The sequence below is a fragment of the Aptenodytes forsteri genome, unplaced genomic scaffold (genome assembly GCF_000699145.1).
Source record: "Aptenodytes forsteri isolate BGI_AS27 unplaced genomic scaffold, ASM69914v1 Scaffold119, whole genome shotgun sequence".
Lineage (NCBI taxonomy): Eukaryota > Metazoa > Chordata > Aves > Sphenisciformes > Spheniscidae > Aptenodytes > Aptenodytes forsteri.
Window position 1 is genome coordinate 8652315 of NW_008796165.1, and position 17652 is coordinate 8669966.

The following is a 17652-nucleotide window of genomic DNA, read 5'->3' on the forward strand; positions in this document are numbered from 1 at the left end:
GGGAGGGGGCTGCTGTGGGGAATTCTCTCCCCGGCCTTCTGAGGGTGGGGTCCGCCGTTTCCCTCTCGGTCAGAGGAGCTCGGCTGCGTGCAGGTAGCCGAGGCCTCTGGGGCAGGAGTACCTCAGTCACACCGGGTCCCCAAACCCCTGGTTACTCTCCTGAACAAAATCAAGAGTTACCCCGGCGGGAGCAGGCAGCGAGGGGGGAGCAGGCAGCGAGGGGTGGGTTCCGGCTTGATTTTCTCCTCCCAAATAAATCCTTTTGTCCCGCTGCTCTCAAGAGTTGCCCAGCTGGTTGGGAAGGTAAAACCGAGCGCAAGCACTCGTGCATGAAGGACGTTTCGCAAATGGGGAGAGCGCGCCAAGTGCGTGGTGACACGTTTGGAGCCGACGCGACCCGGGTTTGGGTGACCCGGCATCGGTCCCTGCCCCGAGGCACCCGTCCCCGCCAGCCCCCGAAGACTACAACTCCCAGGAGGCACCGCGCGTCGCGCGCGCACCGCCCTGCGCCCTCGTCCCTCCTCCCTCCTGCTATGCAAATGTGACTCCGGCGCGCCGCCAATCCGCGGGCGGTCTGGCGCCGTCACGTGGCGCGAAGCTTCCTTTCTCTGTGCGCCTCTCTTTCCTTCCTTGGCCGCCATCTTGTTCTCACCGCGTGTTGGGTTGCGGAGGATCCGCCGGGCTCAGGTGAGACCTTCCCCGCGCCCGTCGGCACCGTTCTGCCGGCATGGCCCCCTCTTCCCCTGCCGTCTCCCGGCGTGGGGCGGGCGGGGCGTCGCGGTAGCTCGGCGCCGTTCTGTCCCCGTCCGCCGCGCTGGGCCGTGGTGGGGCCGCGAGCGCCGGCCCTTCCCCGAGGAGAGGACGCGGGAGCGAGGCCGTGCGCCGGGACGCGGTGTGGTGGGGTCTGCCCTGGCTTGGGTGGCCGGCGACTCTCCCTTGGGGCCGCGGTGCCCCGGCCGGGCGGGATTGCCCTGGCTCCCGACGGACGGGGCCTTTATCCCCTCCCGCTTTCCGTGCTTTGCGGGTAGCTAGCGAGCCGCCCTGCCGGCCTGAGTCCCTTCTCCCCGGCGGAGTCCCTGTCCGTGTGGTGATCCTCCCGGCGGTGCTGGGGCCTCGTTGGGTTCCTGCTTGCCCGCGGGAGCCCCGTCTACCCCTCCCCGTCGCTTCCCCGGCATAATGCAAATGCAGAGGGGGTTTCCCCTTCGTTCAGGGGGTCCCTGATGACTTCTTCGGGCAGAGCAGCGAAATGCCTTCCTTGAGTTGGAAGGCTCGAGGTGTTTTTTCACTCATTACAGATTTTCAAGTCTTCCAGCCTTTAAAGGTCCCACCTGACCCGTAGGAGAAGCCACTTGACTAACTTCCCAGTCATTGAATTGGATTAATAGCTGCCAGAGGTTTATATAGGAGATCTGTCAAGACATGAACTTCACTGAGTTCGGAGCTGGCTTATTAGTTAAAAGGATCAAAATAGTATTCAAAGTAGTGTAGTGATGAGTCTCTCTCTGGGCTCTTTAAAGATAAAGGTGTTTTCCTAGAAGCACTCATGCTGTACGTGCTGATTTGGGTCTGTTCTGAGTCAGTAGTTCGGTCAAATGGTTCCAACAGTAAACTAGCATACTTGGAAATTCACAGTTAGTACCTCAGACTGATGCAAAATCAAATGTCCCGTTGATTTGCCTCATCATGGTACAGACACTTCAGCTAAACAGACTGCTGCTGCACCACTTTGTATTATTTAGGTGGTGTGGCTTTAAAGCTTTTTGTTTATGTGTATTTGTTTGATGCACTGTTTTGGCGAATTGTCTGTAAGTTTAAAAATTTAAAAACCCATTGCGGTTTTAAGAGTACTTTTAAAATGGACCGTGGAAAACTTTTTCTTAATATTTTGATATTTAACTTGTACTTGTATCTCATTCTTATTCTTTAGACGCAGCACTATGAACCAAGAAAAATTGGCCAAGCTTCAAGCGCAGGTCCGAATAGGAGGAAAGGTAAGAAAACCATCAGAGATGCACTGTTTCCTGTAACTTACAGGTTGAAGGAGAAACACCTCTGGAATTTGTTTTTCAAAACATAGGCTTTAGTTCATGGGACAGAGGAAGAAAATACATATGTGTGAGGCCTGAAAAACACATGTTTTGTGTCATCTGGATTGTAGCACTGCTCCCCGAAATGCAACTTTCTTTCAGGTCACAACTGCTGGATGAGTAGTTTCCACAGTGTGTAAGCTTTCATTTTAATTCAGTGACTTGTTGCGACCTGTGAAAGCTCAAACTAAACTTACCTGTTGGTTGTTCCAGTTCTGCCTTCCTCTTCTCCGTTGGGGAGTTTCTTCCTTTGTGCCAGCTCCAGGGCTTATCTGACTTTGCACTGAGCTGTTTCTTTTCTCTGAGCCAGCAGGTAGCTAATATGACAAAAAAAAGCATAAAGTTTGTTCAGTGTGGGTGTTCATCTCCTAACCGTAGGCTGGGTTGTACAAAAGTTGGCAGAGTAGGAATTCCAAAATTGCTGTCTGTGGAACAGTTTAAAAATGTTAATTACTTGGTTATGAAAGTGTGACCTTTTTAAATCACTGTATTTGTGCTTCTTCTTGGAAAAAATAAAGTTCTTGGGGAAACTCTTTATATATTGCTTAATAGTAAATAGTATTTTTATAATCTAGCTTGTGGGAAGGGAAAAATAGTGCTGCTGTTCAGTGTCTTTTTGGTCTTTTACACTTAAGCATTAAAATTGAGACTGACAGTTAAAGCTGTCGGTGAAGGCAAAGTAAGTTGAAAAGCATTTTTGACTACAGAGCTTTCTCATAGCTTACAGATAGGTTGCTCAGAGTGTGATATGACTGAAAAATTAAAGTGTTGTGAGATTTTGAGAATAGCTGACTGTTGTGTCTTGATTCTTTTCCAGGGAACAGCTCGCAGAAAGAAGAAGGTGGTGCACAGAACAGCTACAGCTGATGACAAAAAACTTCAGAGTTCCCTCAAAAAACTGGCAGTAAATAACATTGCTGGCATTGAAGAGGTATGGTGATAAAATAAGTGTTTCCTGTTTGAAATTAAATTCACGGTGGTGAATTTGTTTGTTTGTTTGCATTTGGGGGTGTGTGTGTGTGTTTGTTTTTGTGGGTGGGGTTTTTTTGGTTTTGGTGTTTTTTTAAAGCAACAGTTTTCTCTTCCCCTCAAAAACTTACAGGTCAGGTTACTGATTGGTAAAGTTATTTGATTGTTGTTGTCTCATTTACATTAATGCATACGTACCTAGAGAAAGAAGGGAGAAGGTTCTGCTGGTCAGATAGTGATTGTAGAAGCTAGTAAGCTGTCATGTATGTGTCTTGCATTCATTACAAAACTTCTCTTGATTCTTGACTTCATGAACTTGATTACCTACTTTGAAGAGAAGAGCAGTAAATGCACGTGTACTGTGCAGGCACATCTGAAGCAAAGGTTGTGTGGTGCAGAGTATAAAGAAAACCATAAAAACACTTGGAGTAAGAACTTGCAAGTCTGTATTATCAAAATTAGGTCCTTTTACTGCATGAAAATTACCAGAATTGTTTGCGGTAGTCACAGGAGATGACATTTCTTACAACACAGCAAAGACTTTACAGAACCAGCTTCTGTGTTAATGTAAGTAGGAATATAAAGGTTTCAGATATTCCTTGAATACGTCTATTTTACCTGTATAAAATATGAACTGAAACACTGACATTTTACATAACACTGTGGAGAGTGATGCTCATACGTGGGAGGAGGAGGTGGTGTTCCTTCATCATGAGCTCAATATTACTGTAGTACTTGGTTAAAGAAGCATAATATTTAATCTGTGATTAATTAATTTAAGCAGGATTACAAGGTGCCTCCAGAGGTCACTTAGTGCATACCTCTCTTCCAAAGGCAAATACAGATTCAGTGTAGAAGCCTGGTTTGCCTGTAAGTTTTCATACCTCTGCTACAGAAACAATTCAATTTGTCTGTTTACTTAAGCTTGATATGTATATGCTGAGCTATATGAACCCAAAGAAAGACACAGTTCCTGTTCTGTTCTGTTTTGGTTTGTTGTTTTCTTTTCCCCACAGAGCATAAGATCTTTATTCAGACACAGTTATTAAGGATTTTAAGTGTCTTGATGTGAAGGAAGATAATGCAATGTACTTCTACCTTGATAGCTAGGTACATAATTGCAGTATGTTGTTGCATTCAGGTGGACACAAGTTGACCTTGGTAACCTTTATGTAGATAGAAGAGTTTGGGCAGGCTAGTAATGTTGAGTCCAACATTAGTAGCTGATCTGTGTGGTTTTTTAAAAGAGGCTTTTAAGTAAGAGGATGACAGTGCTTGAAGCTTCCTTACCATTTCCCCATGTGTAAGGGACAGGACATCCTTAAGTTTTGCAGGAAAGCAACACACCTGGTTTTCCTGTTCAAAACATATTTTGAACTCTGCTACTGTGTGAAGATTGGTAACTTATATGTTTGTATACTTTAGATCTCCTCTTTAGTTCCCAAATTTGTTTTCTCCTTGTAACTTCTACTAAAAACAATACTTACGAGTTTTGTGACCTAAGTTTATTACTACTGTTTGGTTCGATGGGTAGAACTCTCCTCCTTTTTTCAGACAAAATTATTTTCCACTTAACCATAGCTTAGCCATGCCAAGAAGAAAAACCTTTTTAACTTCCCATTCTGTCCCACTTTAAGTTTAAAAAACATAAAACAAACCCATGCAAATATGCCAGTATAAACTTTGAGAGTAGGAGCAAAGCAGGCTGCTATAGTGGCTGTAAAACTTAATTCTTGGTGATTCAGAAGACCAGGGAAGAGGAGGAGAGCAGGATCACTGTGTGATGTACTTAATCTTAAAAGGATCATCACGGAATAATTAGGAAGGCATAGAAGTCTGCTCTAGTGCAGTTCGTACATAAACCTCCAGTTCTGTGTGTTTATGTGCAGGAAGCATGCTTGCCTTGGGCAGCTTCAGCAAGTAGGCCAGATTGTGACTCTTGTGCCTTTGCCAATTCTGCTGCAGAAACAATAACATTTTTCTGACAGGTCACACAAATAGTTGGGAATGGTGATGTCAAACTGATGTGGGAAGGCTTTTCTATTAGAGCTTTTAGTTTGTAAAGAGTTACCACAGAGCTGAAGGTTTTGGGTTTTTTTTCCCCATAGACATTCATGATACTAACTTGTTTATGCCTTACAGTCTAATAACCTATGTATGTTTTTTGCCTTTGTTAAAAATATACATGAACTGTATGATAATATATAATCCTTGCATATTTATTACTTAGTATTTAGATAAGTGTATTTTATGAAGGAACCATAGCTCTTAAATTCTACCTTTTCATATAGTATGTATGAACCCATATTTTATCATTAACTCGTATTTTACTTCCAGTTTAGGTGGTGTTAATTCCAGATGCTTTTATCACAGTTATATTATTCTCTAGGAGGAGTACTAGTTTTGTAATTTTTTTTATATTTTAATATTTTAAATCTAGATTTGAATTAATAATTTGTCATGCATGTTGAACAAGATGCTGCAACATTTTGGTAAATGTTATTACTATATTTAAACAGGTGAACATGATAAAAGATGATGGAACAGTTATTCACTTCAATAACCCCAAGGTTCAAGCTTCCCTCTCTGCTAACACTTTCGCAATTACTGGTCATGCAGAGGCTAAACCGATCACAGAAATGCTTCCAGGCATCTTAAGCCAGCTTGGTGCTGACAGCTTAACAAGTCTCAGGAAGTTAGCTGAACAATTCCCAAGACAAGGTAGGTCTTTTTGGAATCTTTCATCGCTGATTTAAAGAACATATGAAGTATTAAAAGCTTTAACCCAAATTTAACAGCAGCATGTGTGACTTAAAAAGTGATCAAAAGCATATGTGCTTTTATTTATTTGCCACTGTTGTGGAAATATAGTGGGGGGGGGAACTTTTTTTTCTTGTTTCAAATTTCTGTAAAGGCAGGCCCTGATTAGGTATACAACTGCGCATGACAAAGTACTTAGGAAAGCAAGTTCAAGTTTTTACTGGGAAAAACTCAACAGGTTCTTTTTGCCAGGGGATCGATTCTGTTTTCTTCGTTCATACAAAACATATTTCTGTTGTGGATATAGAGAAGAAACATGTTCTTTATCTTCTACTCTACAATTCCATTTGGAATTAAACCAAGACTTTTAAAAATGAATTCAGAATCAAAGATTTAATTCGGAATAAAAAATAATCAAAGTTTTTAATGTGATTCTTTATTTTTCTACTCATTTTAAAACCATGGGAGCATGGTGTGTGTATAGATATGCGATATAACTATTACTGTAATTTTACAGTGAAGAAATGGAGTCTGGGGACAATCCCTTTTAGAATAATACCCTCCTTAGGGAAGCACTGTAGCATGTTTTGTAGAGGTCTCAACTATTCTCCCTAAGCAAGTTTGTAATTTAAGAATAGATGGAAATTTATTCTTCCAGTGGTGTATGTTATGAAATTAGAACATGAGATACTTTAAAGCAGGCAAGTAATCAGTGCATTGACTTTGATAAGAATTTGTAAAAGCTTTCTTAGACTGCAAAACAGGTACACTCTAATTCTTAATATCAAGCCCCAGTGAAGTTGGACATTAAAAAATTTTTTTTTTAATGTTTATACTGTTATGGCCATTAAAAAGACTGTAATTGGACATGTTGCAATTGTCTGTATTTGGAATTGGGAAATACATTACCTGTTCTAATATTTTCAACAAATAGTTATTCCTTCTAAATCAATTTTAATTTCTTCTATATTTCATGTTCAGAGTTTAATTGAAAGTAAAGGGTTTATTTTTCCTCCTTTACTAATACTAATATGTAAAATACCTTTTAAAATTTAGAAAATGGATCATCATAAGCATGTTTCTTTGATACAACCTTGGTATCAATAGATACTTAACTATGCTTTCTTCAGATAGTACAGGAAGTCAGACCAATGAGAAGAAATACTTTCTCTTATTTTTTTTAAGTTCTTGCATTTCTCTAGATTACTTGTAGCATGTTCCAGCTTCCATGACTTACAGAAGACAAGGTTTGATGCAGGACCCTTGATATGGAAATACTTTTTCCTGCAGTTGTGGCCCCTTGGTAATTGAATCGTGATTTGTTGGTCCCTGACTGGTACCATATTATTGTTGCATCGAAACACATGGCTTCGTTTAGAAGATTAGTCACGCTGTTTTTTTCTGTATCATTTGATCTTTTGCTAGCTCTGCCTTAATACCCCTAAGCATTTGAAAATGGCTGTGCTAATACTTTGGTATAAGAATGTTCACAAGTAGACCTTTTGGTTATGCTGATTATTGTTGATACCCAGTCATTTGTGTGTCACTGTTGGGGATTGGGGAAATGCTTTCTTTTTTCACCTGTATGTTACGGGTTTTATTTTATTGTGTGGTTATCCCTAATTCTGTATAATGAGAGCTTGGCACCAAATTTCTTTTTACAGTGTTGGATAGTAAAGCACCAAAATCTGAAGATATTGATGAAGAAGATGATGATGTCCCAGGTAGGCACATGTACACTTATATGTCCATTTAATGTATAAATATTTCAATTAATGCATTTAAATATTTAGCTCTTGATGTGATTATACTTCTCACTTGCTAAGGGAGGCTTCATATACTGGGCAGCATAAAAACATTGATGACTTTGGATTCCAACTTTTGAAAAAAGTTTACCTTGTGCAAATTGCTTAATTCTTAAGTGAAAATAGATTAAAATACTTTCAGGGAGGTCGAACAGGTGATCTAAATGTCCAAATAGGGTTTTAGGGCTGCAAAATGACCTGATTGACATAGTCATCAGGTTGTCTTTAAGTAAGTCTGGGGTGGGGATTTTTATTTCTGTAGTAGAAGAAACAAAGCTTATGTCAGTGTCTGAAAGTTTCTCAATAAATAAATATTGTAAGTTTTTAATTTGTCAATAACTGTCTATCAATCATCACATTCTTCTGTATGCATCAGTATGGTGTGTTAGCTAAAACAACAAACTGGTGGACCCAGAGGTTCAATTCCTCATGCTCTGACACTGGTTTATTTCTTTGTGACCTTGCATAAAAATTCACTTCTTTCCAAAATGTTGTTTCCTGGAGTACAACAGTTAATAGGTGCCTAACTTCAGGCATTCTTTAAAGAATGCTGATTGTTCAAGACTCAACTGCAGCTAGTAGAGCACCTCTGAAAATCATCTTAATCACTTCATGTTAGAACTTCCAGTCTTCTTAGTGTTCCTGCGTTTCTAGTTCTTTGTGTATGTTCAGACAAACCCTGTTTTCTAAAGCCCTTTGAAATCTGCCTATAATAAGTGGTGTACATGAGTCTAGTTAAGAACTACTTAACTTTTCCTATAATATATGCATTTTCATTAAACTTACGAAGGTAATGTTACTGGGCATTACTGTATTAAATGTTTTCATCTCTTTCAGATCTCGTAGAAAACTTTGATGAAGCATCAAAGAATGAAGCTAACTAAATCATTAATAGTTCTGGAAGCTGGCATGGACTAGATTTAAGAAATCAGCTATGTGGTTCCAAAGTTTTAAAGAAACAGAGAACATCATCTGTTAATAGTTCAGTAATATAAATATTTTGTATTTTTATGATGCTGTTTGTTCAGCATTTTCTGTCAGTTGATTTTGCATTTTGCACTTACTCCCAGGATCTACTCTTTTGGTCAAAAAGAAATGTCAGTGCAGTTTGAGGGTGTGTGCATGTGCGTGTGTGTATGTGTGTGGGTGTACATATAGTGGAGAACAAATTGGAGAACACTTATTTAACCTTTTCCCCTTTTCCTTTGGAAGTAGAAATAAAATGAATCTTCAGCATTGTTACTTTTTTATTATCACCAAATAGTGCACAGAAGGTAGTTAATCCTAAAATTTTGTCCACATTTTGTGACCTGGAGGCATTACACCATTAAAACTTGGGTTTAATTTGCTCTTAACTGTTGTACTTGCAGATGTTTCTCATCTCTGTTGAAATATACACAGATAATTGTTATAAACCTTATGTTGATCCCAGATGATACCGAAGACGAGCTGTTTTACCAGCTTGTTTGGTACAGTAACTTTTTAAAAAAGAAAACTTGATCTCAGAAAAGTGTGCTTTTTTTAACCTTTCTCAACTTTTTCTTTTTTTCTTGTCTCTCTAACCTTTTGAGACAAGCTGATGTTTGACTCCTTCCATGTAGGCTTAGCAGTATGTTCTCCTGTTGATTACATAGAGTATTTCCCATGTCAAAAGGAAAACAAACACCTTGGTTCTCTACCATCAGGTCACTTCCTGAACTTGGAGGTTTAGTTGGTAACAGTCCAGTGCACCAGTTTTGCACAGTAACAGATTTTTGCTTGAATAACTTCAAGCTGCTCTCTTGGCATGACTGCATTTACTAGCAGCTGATGATCCACTGTCATTCTCATGGCACTAGGAATTAAATGCACTGTGTGAGCGATGTTTAAGGTGGGAGGAAAGAGTTGTTGACATTTTGCCTTGCCTCCTGCTGGGCAGTTTGTGCAATGACTAGCTCTAAAGGGATATTTTTTTCTTGCCTGTAACTTACCTTTGCCTATAACCTACCTCTAGGTTTGGTGTCATCTACGTAGTAGCTTCTTAAAAACCACAAATGCTCCTCAGGCATCAGGAGGACATTGGGAGGTACTGTTGGTACAGTGCAGTATTTATGACCTTTCTTTAAAATGCTTAATGTGAACCCGTTTTCTCAGAGGCTCTTTCAAGGTTCTTGATGTAATGTGCATTATGGTATAGTTAGACATCACTGTAACCTGTGTCAAGGGCAGCTGTGGCTTAAGAAAGCCATTTTTTCCTCTACATCTGTCATTAACTATGGCTTAATTGGAACATATCAGCTTTTTATGTAGGTTCATATGCTAGAGAACTGTAAAAGTACAAGGTAAACAGTACATGAGTTCTGGTGACATCATCATAAAACCACGAAAGCAGAGCTGTAGTGGTTTGTCATCTGAACTCCTCCATTTATTTTATAGGCTTTGTTCAGTTTTTCCTGTTATATTTTATATACTACATGGATCTTACTACAAAATAAAATAACAGTACAAAAGAGGAAATGCTCCCTCTTGTGTGTTGTCTCCTCCTCCCACCAGCACTAGCTGAGGAATGACAGGTGGATGCAGCAGCTGTTTCAAACAGCACTGCATCCTTGCTGACAGTGATTAAGGAAGATACATGCAGGACTAGGGAGGATCCTATTAGAGCTTTAGGATTTCACACTCCCATATACCCACTCTCCTGTTTTCCCTGCAGTGTTGAATGAAACTTTGGTTTGTTGTATGGCTAATCTTAAATCAGCTGCAGATGCATTTTTTCTGTTTATAAGGAAGAGATGTCTTCATTAATGTGTATACAGGCACGCTGAATTGCCTTTTGCTGCCTCTGCAAGCTCAAAGAGCAAATGAAGGATACTAGGAAACAGGTATTTGTAGTGTTCTTCCATTTGCTTAAGGGGCATGAGTGAAGAACGCTTCAAAGTAGCAACTGTACTGAGTTTATGTATGGGACATCCGCTCCCCCTAAATACTAATCAGATACTGAAAATTCGTGCTCATTGGTTTCTGATGTCGGAAGTATGTCAAAAGTAGTTTTGTGAGAGATTAAGCATTGGAAACAATGATTCCCTAAGTTTATATAGTTGAACTTTCTGACTCCTACAAAATACTCATTTAACTTTTGCTCTTGGTCATGACAATTTGTGTGTTAAACCCTCACTTTTTCCTATGTTTGACAACCAGTAAACTAACTAAATATGCTAGCTTATGTAGTTATATTATCTTCAGTTTTCTCACTGTATCTGGGAACAGTCAACCACTTATGATTTGCTGCTGGAAATACTAGAGCTTATCAATCATTAAACTGATTTTAATTAAAAGTAACCCATCGAGGCTGTTGTGGGAAAAGCTCTTTTTCTTCGTATTTATTCATGGTATAACTCAAACAGCGTTTGTACATGCTGATGGAAATGCAAAGTTACTAAAAGTTTTGGGGAGTGTTGGTACAACAAAAACTCCCCACGTGAGGGTGAACATTACAATGTTCTTTGCTTGGCTTGAAGCACAATAACCACTGTGCTTCTGAAGCTCTTGAGCTTACTTGCTCACTACTTAAACACTGACATACTAAAGATACGTGTTAAAGAACTTGGCAGTGATTTGAAAATAGGAAGATGGAGCAGAAAGTAAGTTGAAACATCTCTTGGATTGTATGTGAGAGAATCAAAGCTGAATCAGTGAAAACCGAAGAATCGAGAACTTGGCAAATGTGTAAGATGGCAAATGCTAGTCTTCCTGCCCTGACTGCTAGTAGATTTCTGTAGTTCGCTAGTTTGTGGATGGGAGACCTGTGACTGGCTGGCTTCTCTCAGGCAGGAGAGCAAGTCTGTAAAAACCTGCAGTTGTGGTGCGTTTGCTCGGGAGGGGGGAGTCATGTATGATGGATGGCAGAGATTACAGTACAGTCAGTGACAGTGGAGACTTGGTACTGAGTGCTGGTAAGGGATTTCTTGTGCAGCACTTGGTAACAAAATAAGTCTGCAGCTAAGAGTGTTGGTAGGGGAAGGAGTTGATATAAAAACATTTAGCATACAATACAGGTCTTCGGGGGGGGAAAAAAAGCAGGGTTCAGGTGAATTTTTTCTTTTTAACTTTTGTTATGTAGGAATATTGAAGAGTGCACAAGAATGATAAGGATGAATTTAGAACTGCTACTAAAGTTTTACTGAAATACGTTGATAATTCACTAGCATTTGTCAACTTTCCATGGGACCTAGGAGTTGCTATGAACTCCCTTCTGCCAGGATCTTCACAAATAATGTTTTGGATTTGGTATGTACAAAATGAGCACTGGAGGGCTTACAGATAATTTAATTACTGAGCAATGTATTGATTGAGCAGTGTGTTGCTGTTAAGAGGAAGGAACTGAGGAAGTTATAACACACAGTAAATCTGTGCTATATGTAAGAGATGAATTCATGCCTCTACTGAGGACGTCCCAGGAGGGATTCCCCTAAACTTCCCTGGAATCAGACTCCTGCCCCAGACAGTAGGGATGTACAGAGGGGCTGAGCAAACTGCCCCATAGGTGAAGGTGAGTGAGTGAATTCTTCCACCTTAAGATTAGTCTCCTTTTATTATTTTAAGACGGTGGTGGTTTGTTGAGCAAAGTGAACAGACAGCTTGTTCTCGAGATCAAGATTAATTACTTGATGCATGTTTTGTACTTGAGCAAATGAAGTGATGCAGAACAGAAGCGCATCACAACACTAGCCGTAGGAACTTTACAGAAGTGACAGTAGAAGTACAGGGAATGGTTATTCACGTTCAACTGTTTGCTTTCCCATCAAGTAATTTTTATTTTTTTTTTATTCCCCCTGCTTTTTCAAAGACCGGTTTGCAGACACTGAAGAACTTCATGGATTTATTCAGAAACATGGGGGCCGCAGTGTCTATCGAGGATTCAGGCAGCCAAGCAGAGCAAGCGAAGAGACTAATTCTAAAATCGGTGGTCTTGGTATGTTTGGGTGGAAGCTTGGGTTGATATCTAGAGCAGGATTATTGGGAACTGGGCTTTCATTTCAGACTCTGGCACTGTGTATTTGGCAAGAAAAAAAACAAACTCGTACATCTTCCAGTGCCTTGGTTTGCCTTTATTTCAGGAGTACTGCTCTAACTCCTGTAACTGTGGTATGTAAATTAATGAACACAAAACCTGGATGCTTCTTGAGAGGAAAGAGCTACATCTGTGCAAATGGTATAAAAAGTTACTTTACTTCCACATGATAAACACATACTATTTGGTGGGCTGTCAGTACTGTTAAACACCCTTTCACTAAACAACAGACCCACAGCTTGCTCAGACGCAATTTTTTCTGGTATCTGTCAGATTCTCAAATATTAGGTGGCATTTCCTTGAACTTTGCATTGCAGATGGATTTTGCAACTATGCTGAATTAGTTGCCTCCTTGGACTAAAAGGAGATTATCTGCTCATTTGAGGTCTTGAAGTTGTTTCTGGTACTTTTGATAAAGTATCAATGCTAAGGCAAACATTGAAACAAAAAATCATGTTCCAAAGCCTTTTGACCTTTCAGTGCACATATCCCAGCTGAATAAAAGGAGTTACGCAACCTCTTGCCCTTTCTTGCAACATCCTTGCGGCAGCTATAGTAACTGCTTATGTCAAAAAGTAATATTAGAAAGTATTTAATGTATTTTTAGATTCTGTCTAATGCAACTTAGCTGACAAAGAAGAGCCAATGCCCTGTGACCAGCTCTCTACAGACATTGGGAAATGTGGCGCAAACTACATTTTGAGAACATCAGATCTGATTTTGAGGCCATGTGTGAAGCTGGAAATTTCCAAGCAATGCAAATTATTGCCAGACATAGGTAAGTGAAGACTTAAAATCTCAACACATTGTCAGCGGGATACCAGACCTTTGCACACCAAGAGTGAAGTTCCCTGAAAGGCTTTCGCCATCTTGGGCTTCCCTGCCACCAAGGGAGAAAGTCTTCCCTTTCTGTTGCTTTCCCAAGCGCCAGCAGTAGTAGCTGATGTCTGAGGTCAACTGGATCAGCTTGTTCAACTGATTGTAGATGGACTTTTTTTTAGAGTTAGTTTTCAGCTCGCCTTACGGTGAAGTCTAACCACGCAGTTGTGCGTAGTAGTACTGGCACGTGCTAAAAGCTCCACCGTTCCTCTTCCCGACAGCTTGCTTTGATTGACTTAGCCAGCTCGTGAAACTGCATCCTGAGCTGTGGTGGCAGTGTTTGAACCTGCAGGTCCCACAGTTCATGCTGTGTAAGCAGGTGCCCGCAGAGGAAGCTGTAGCTTTGGGGCCCATGTTGGTTGTTGTTTCCTTACCACCTGCTAGCTAGCTTTAAATTTCTGTGAAATAAATGGTAACCTTTCAAAAGGAAAGCGTTTGCATGCAGTACTTTTGGGCAGGCTTGGTAGAGATGACGATCACGCAAACCAGCCTTGCAGACCGAGCTAGCCTTTTAACACTGCTGCTGCTTGCTCTGCTTCTGAGGCTTGTCTTGGCAAGACAGTATGGGGGAAACTTACAGTGCTGCTGCCAGGGTCATAATGAGTTTGGGAAGAAGGGAAGGATTTGCCATATTCATGTCTTGGGTGAGTGATCTGGTAACTTGCAGTTTATTTTTAAACTTCTAATTGTGAAATAGGGGTTCAGTACAGTTCACTATGCCTTGTGATGCAAAGGCATTATCTGCATCGTGGGCTGATAAGCTGCAGCATGTGACACCAGTGTGCTGTTACTGCAGCCACGCTCCAACCCAGCTATCCCACTGCTCTGCAGCTGCACAGCACCCGAACACAGCCTTCTCCTTGAGCCCATTTTGCCTGTCTCTTTTTAGACAGCAAACAGTGATTTTCAAAACTGTTGAAGTTTTGATTCATGCTGCAGGTTTGGGGCAAGCTGTTGAAGTTTTGATTCATGCTGCAGGTTCTTGTTCACTGAAAATCTCAGTAAATAACTTACAAAGTGAACTTTAATAAGGAATTCCCATTTTTGTGACAAGCTCTGGTTTCTGACACATGGTGTTTAACTGAAAGTAGCTGTAACTTGCTTACAGCATTTTTTACAGTCTCCGGGGAGTAATGATGCAACTAAAGTTTCTTCTCTGTTCATTTTGAAACATTTGCTCTATTTCTGGAGACTTTGGTCTGCTCTGTGTTGAGTGGCAGCTGTAATTAGCGATGGCTTGCATTTTTGCATGTTTCCGAAAGAAAGCAAATAGATCCTAAAATAATTTTTACTTTGAATAAGGATTTCTTCCCCTGTCTGTCTTAAGTTTCCCACAGCCTGCTTCCTCAGCTTGACTGAAACACACCAGGTTTTCTCATAACCTCCTGCCGGATATTTGAGTATTTTGCCGAGATTTCTGTTTTGACACAAAAGCGATGTCAGTTTTCTGAAAAACAGGGAATGTGTTAAATTTTCTAGTCTTTTCTACATCACCTTTCTCTCAGCTGCATGATTTCTGTGTTGTTGTAAATTATTAACTTTTAAACACAGAGATGATATTACCTCTATCTCTTCTCCTGCTCTTTGAGTTGCGGCGTTGCTTTCATTGGCAGTGTGCACTGAAAAATCATGTTGGCTGCTTTCAGCCCTGAAATTGTAATAGTTTATCCCATTACATGGTGATTTTCCAGCTCAGTTCTCCTGAGAACCTTGAAATGGGTTTTCCATAAAAATATTCCATCCACTCTTTTTCTTTTAAAGGCTATAGTCAAATTGAAGGGACAACCTAGCTGTTGTTTCTAGTGGTATGTGTGTTCTGACGATTTTGTTAAGTTATAAAGGATTTTTATAGTGCAGTCTGGGTCACGGAGAACTTGGTGACTTCTTTGAACAGGATTGCTTTTTCTTTGGGAACAAGCAGAAATACATCATTAGCATGCTAACTGATGGAAACTTTTCCATGAAAAATGCATACACTTTTTATGGTTTTAATCTGCACAAGCTCTCCATGAGTTTGCGGTAAGCTGTAATAAAGGCTTAAATGTCTTATACCCACATTTCCTCAATGGCTCACAGTACCATCATCAGGAATGTATACCAAGTGCATCTTCCTTTGTGACTGCTAGTTTTGTCATCTCCCTTTCCCTATAACTGTTGTGAATATTGTCTGAGAAATAGAGCTGTTGACTTTGGGCTGCCTGACATCACAGTATGCTAATACTTTCAAACTGCTTGGGCCCTCAGGTTCGTTATGGTTTGGGATGGCCAGCATTTGTCAGGAAAGAACAAATGAACCAGTAGCTATTCAGAACAAGACTTCACTTGCATTGAATAAACATGATGAGAAATTCTTTTTATTGTTAGTTTCTCTGCTGAGACATTAATCTGTGTTAAAATTTGTATGAGATGTGCTTTGGTTCAATTTTTGCCCTTCTATGTTAACTCTTAAATAAGCCAGGATGAGAGAGGTGATTAAATACTTGTCCTTAATTAGTCTTACCCTTATAAGCAGCCCCATGAAAAATTGCTGTGCGGAGGTATTACATGCATTGTCTACTTGCACAATAAAAAGAAGCTTTAACAGTTGTTACTACCATAGTTAAGTAATCCTGTTAAAGCAAAAATATCTGCAGGTTTTATACTCGGAAGGTCTCTTTGATTTGGTAAAAGCAAGATAAAGGATAGATGTCAAAGATGCCTAAGAGCTTTTTTCTTTTTTTTTTTTTTTTTTTGCTTCCCCCCCCTCCTCAAGAAAGCAGCTCCCTGCTGTATTTACTATTATTTACTGTGCCCTTTCCTATTGTGCTTAATCCTGTATCATAGTCCAAATTGTTTTGCAGTGGGGTACCAACCTTTTTTTAGCAAACTCAAGACATTCAGCTGACCGACTTCTGAGTTACAAACCTGAACAACTTAACAGACATCTCTCATTGAGATGTTGAGGAAATAGCTGGTCAGGGCTTCCCAAGTGCTCTAACTCGCAGCACTCCACAAAATCTCAATCATGTGATTTAGTAAGGCATAAATAAGCCTGGTTTTTTTAATAGGCTTAATTACACCTAGTGAAGCAATGTCCTTTTGCTTGAGCAGGGAGTTGCCAGACTGCTGTGAAGTCAAAACATGGCTAGGAGAACAGGAAGGTTCAAGCAGAGCCATCAAGTTCATAGGACAAGCGGAAGGAGTGTCCTGCTCCCTGACATGCTCATGACCCTGTTCTTTCTACACGTGTACACTTCCATGGGATTTAGTGGTGGGGTTTGTGACGGTAAGACTGAATGATTCCCTGTTTGCCATCACTGCTGACTTAATAAATGACATGATCAAGATGAGTGTGTGTCTGGCTTTTTTTTTTTCCCCTCGTGTACTAGTGAAAGAGAAATGAACTGATGGGGAAGAGGGCATAATCTGCCTGGAATAATTAGTGCCTTGTATTCAGCAAGCAGATCTTTACGTAACACCAGTGATGTTATTGCTTCTTTCACTTAATTTTTCTGTGATTTAGTGTCTATATGTCAATGCCTGTGGGATTCCAGACTCATTCAGTCCATGTTCAACACCACGCCTGGCAAATAGGAATTTTAGGTATGTTTTCATGAATAAGGAGGCTAGCACAGGCTGATACCCGAAGCATTCGCTGAGCCAGTGCAGCTGCCACCGATGGGCTATTTTCCACCATTAGTGGAAATGGATGTAACCAATGCCATTCCAGCCACTGTTGGGCTAATGCTTGGATCTCAAGGATTGTCTGTTGAACACTGAAGGTAGTGCTCAGGGGAGAACACAGTGTGCAATTAATGTTGCATCATCATATTGTGTAATGGGTCTTGCTGGGTACTAACTTCTTGTTATACTGTTTTCTGTAAAAACAGAGAATAAAAGATGGCCCTTTCCCTGTACAGCTTATAATTTAAGGTATAGTCCAATTAGTGACAACTGGTTTTCAGTAATTGTAAATGGCAGTAAAATGCATTTACAGGGCTCGAGACTTCTTCCTTACAGAAACAGCAATAGTGTCCTAACACAAGAGGAGACTGCTAACAGGATCCATCCAACGCACATTCCCTTTGAAATAGACATAAAATTGTTGAATAATCACCATTTT

General features: G+C 40.4%; 2 protein-coding genes and 1 long non-coding RNA gene across 3 annotated transcripts in view; 2 read left to right on the top strand and 1 right to left on the bottom strand.

Annotated features, from left to right (window-relative positions):
* TXNDC12 (thioredoxin domain containing 12) overlaps positions 1-229 on the bottom strand; it is an 11350-nt gene extending 11121 nt beyond the window's left edge. The window contains exon 1 of the mRNA XM_019474158.1: positions 181-229. The gene's annotated coding sequence lies outside the window, so the exon portion shown is untranslated. The remainder of the gene's footprint in view (positions 1-180) is intronic.
* Positions 230-588: 359 nt separating this feature from the next.
* On the top strand, positions 589-10940 carry BTF3L4 (basic transcription factor 3 like 4). Its single transcript, XM_009287363.1, has 6 exons — positions 589-687; positions 1928-1991; positions 2905-3018; positions 5576-5777; positions 7481-7540; positions 8459-10940. Exons 2-6 carry the CDS (start codon positions 1938-1940, stop codon positions 8503-8505), a joined length of 477 nt encoding a protein of 158 aa, XP_009285638.1. The 5' UTR covers positions 589-687; positions 1928-1937; the 3' UTR covers positions 8506-10940.
* A 570-nt stretch (positions 10941-11510) lies between these two features.
* On the top strand, positions 11511-16875 carry LOC103905624. The gene is made up of 2 exons (XR_657964.2): positions 11511-13449; positions 16641-16875. It is a non-coding gene; the product is annotated as an uncharacterized LOC103905624 (long non-coding RNA).
* The last annotated feature ends 777 nt before the right edge of the window (positions 16876-17652 follow it).

Excerpts from the sequence above, each read along its gene's own strand:
- BTF3L4 (XM_009287363.1), top strand. The coding sequence starts at position 1,938 with ATGAACCAAGAAAAATTGGCCAAGCTTCAAGCGCAGGTCCGAATAGGA. Across the intron at positions 1,992-2,904 it reads AGGTCCGAATAGGAGGAAAG|GGAACAGCTCGCAGAAAGAA; the intron begins GTAAGAAAACCA and ends ATTCTTTTCCAG. Across the intron at positions 7,541-8,458 it reads AGAAGATGATGATGTCCCAG|ATCTCGTAGAAAACTTTGAT; the intron begins GTAGGCACATGT and ends CATCTCTTTCAG.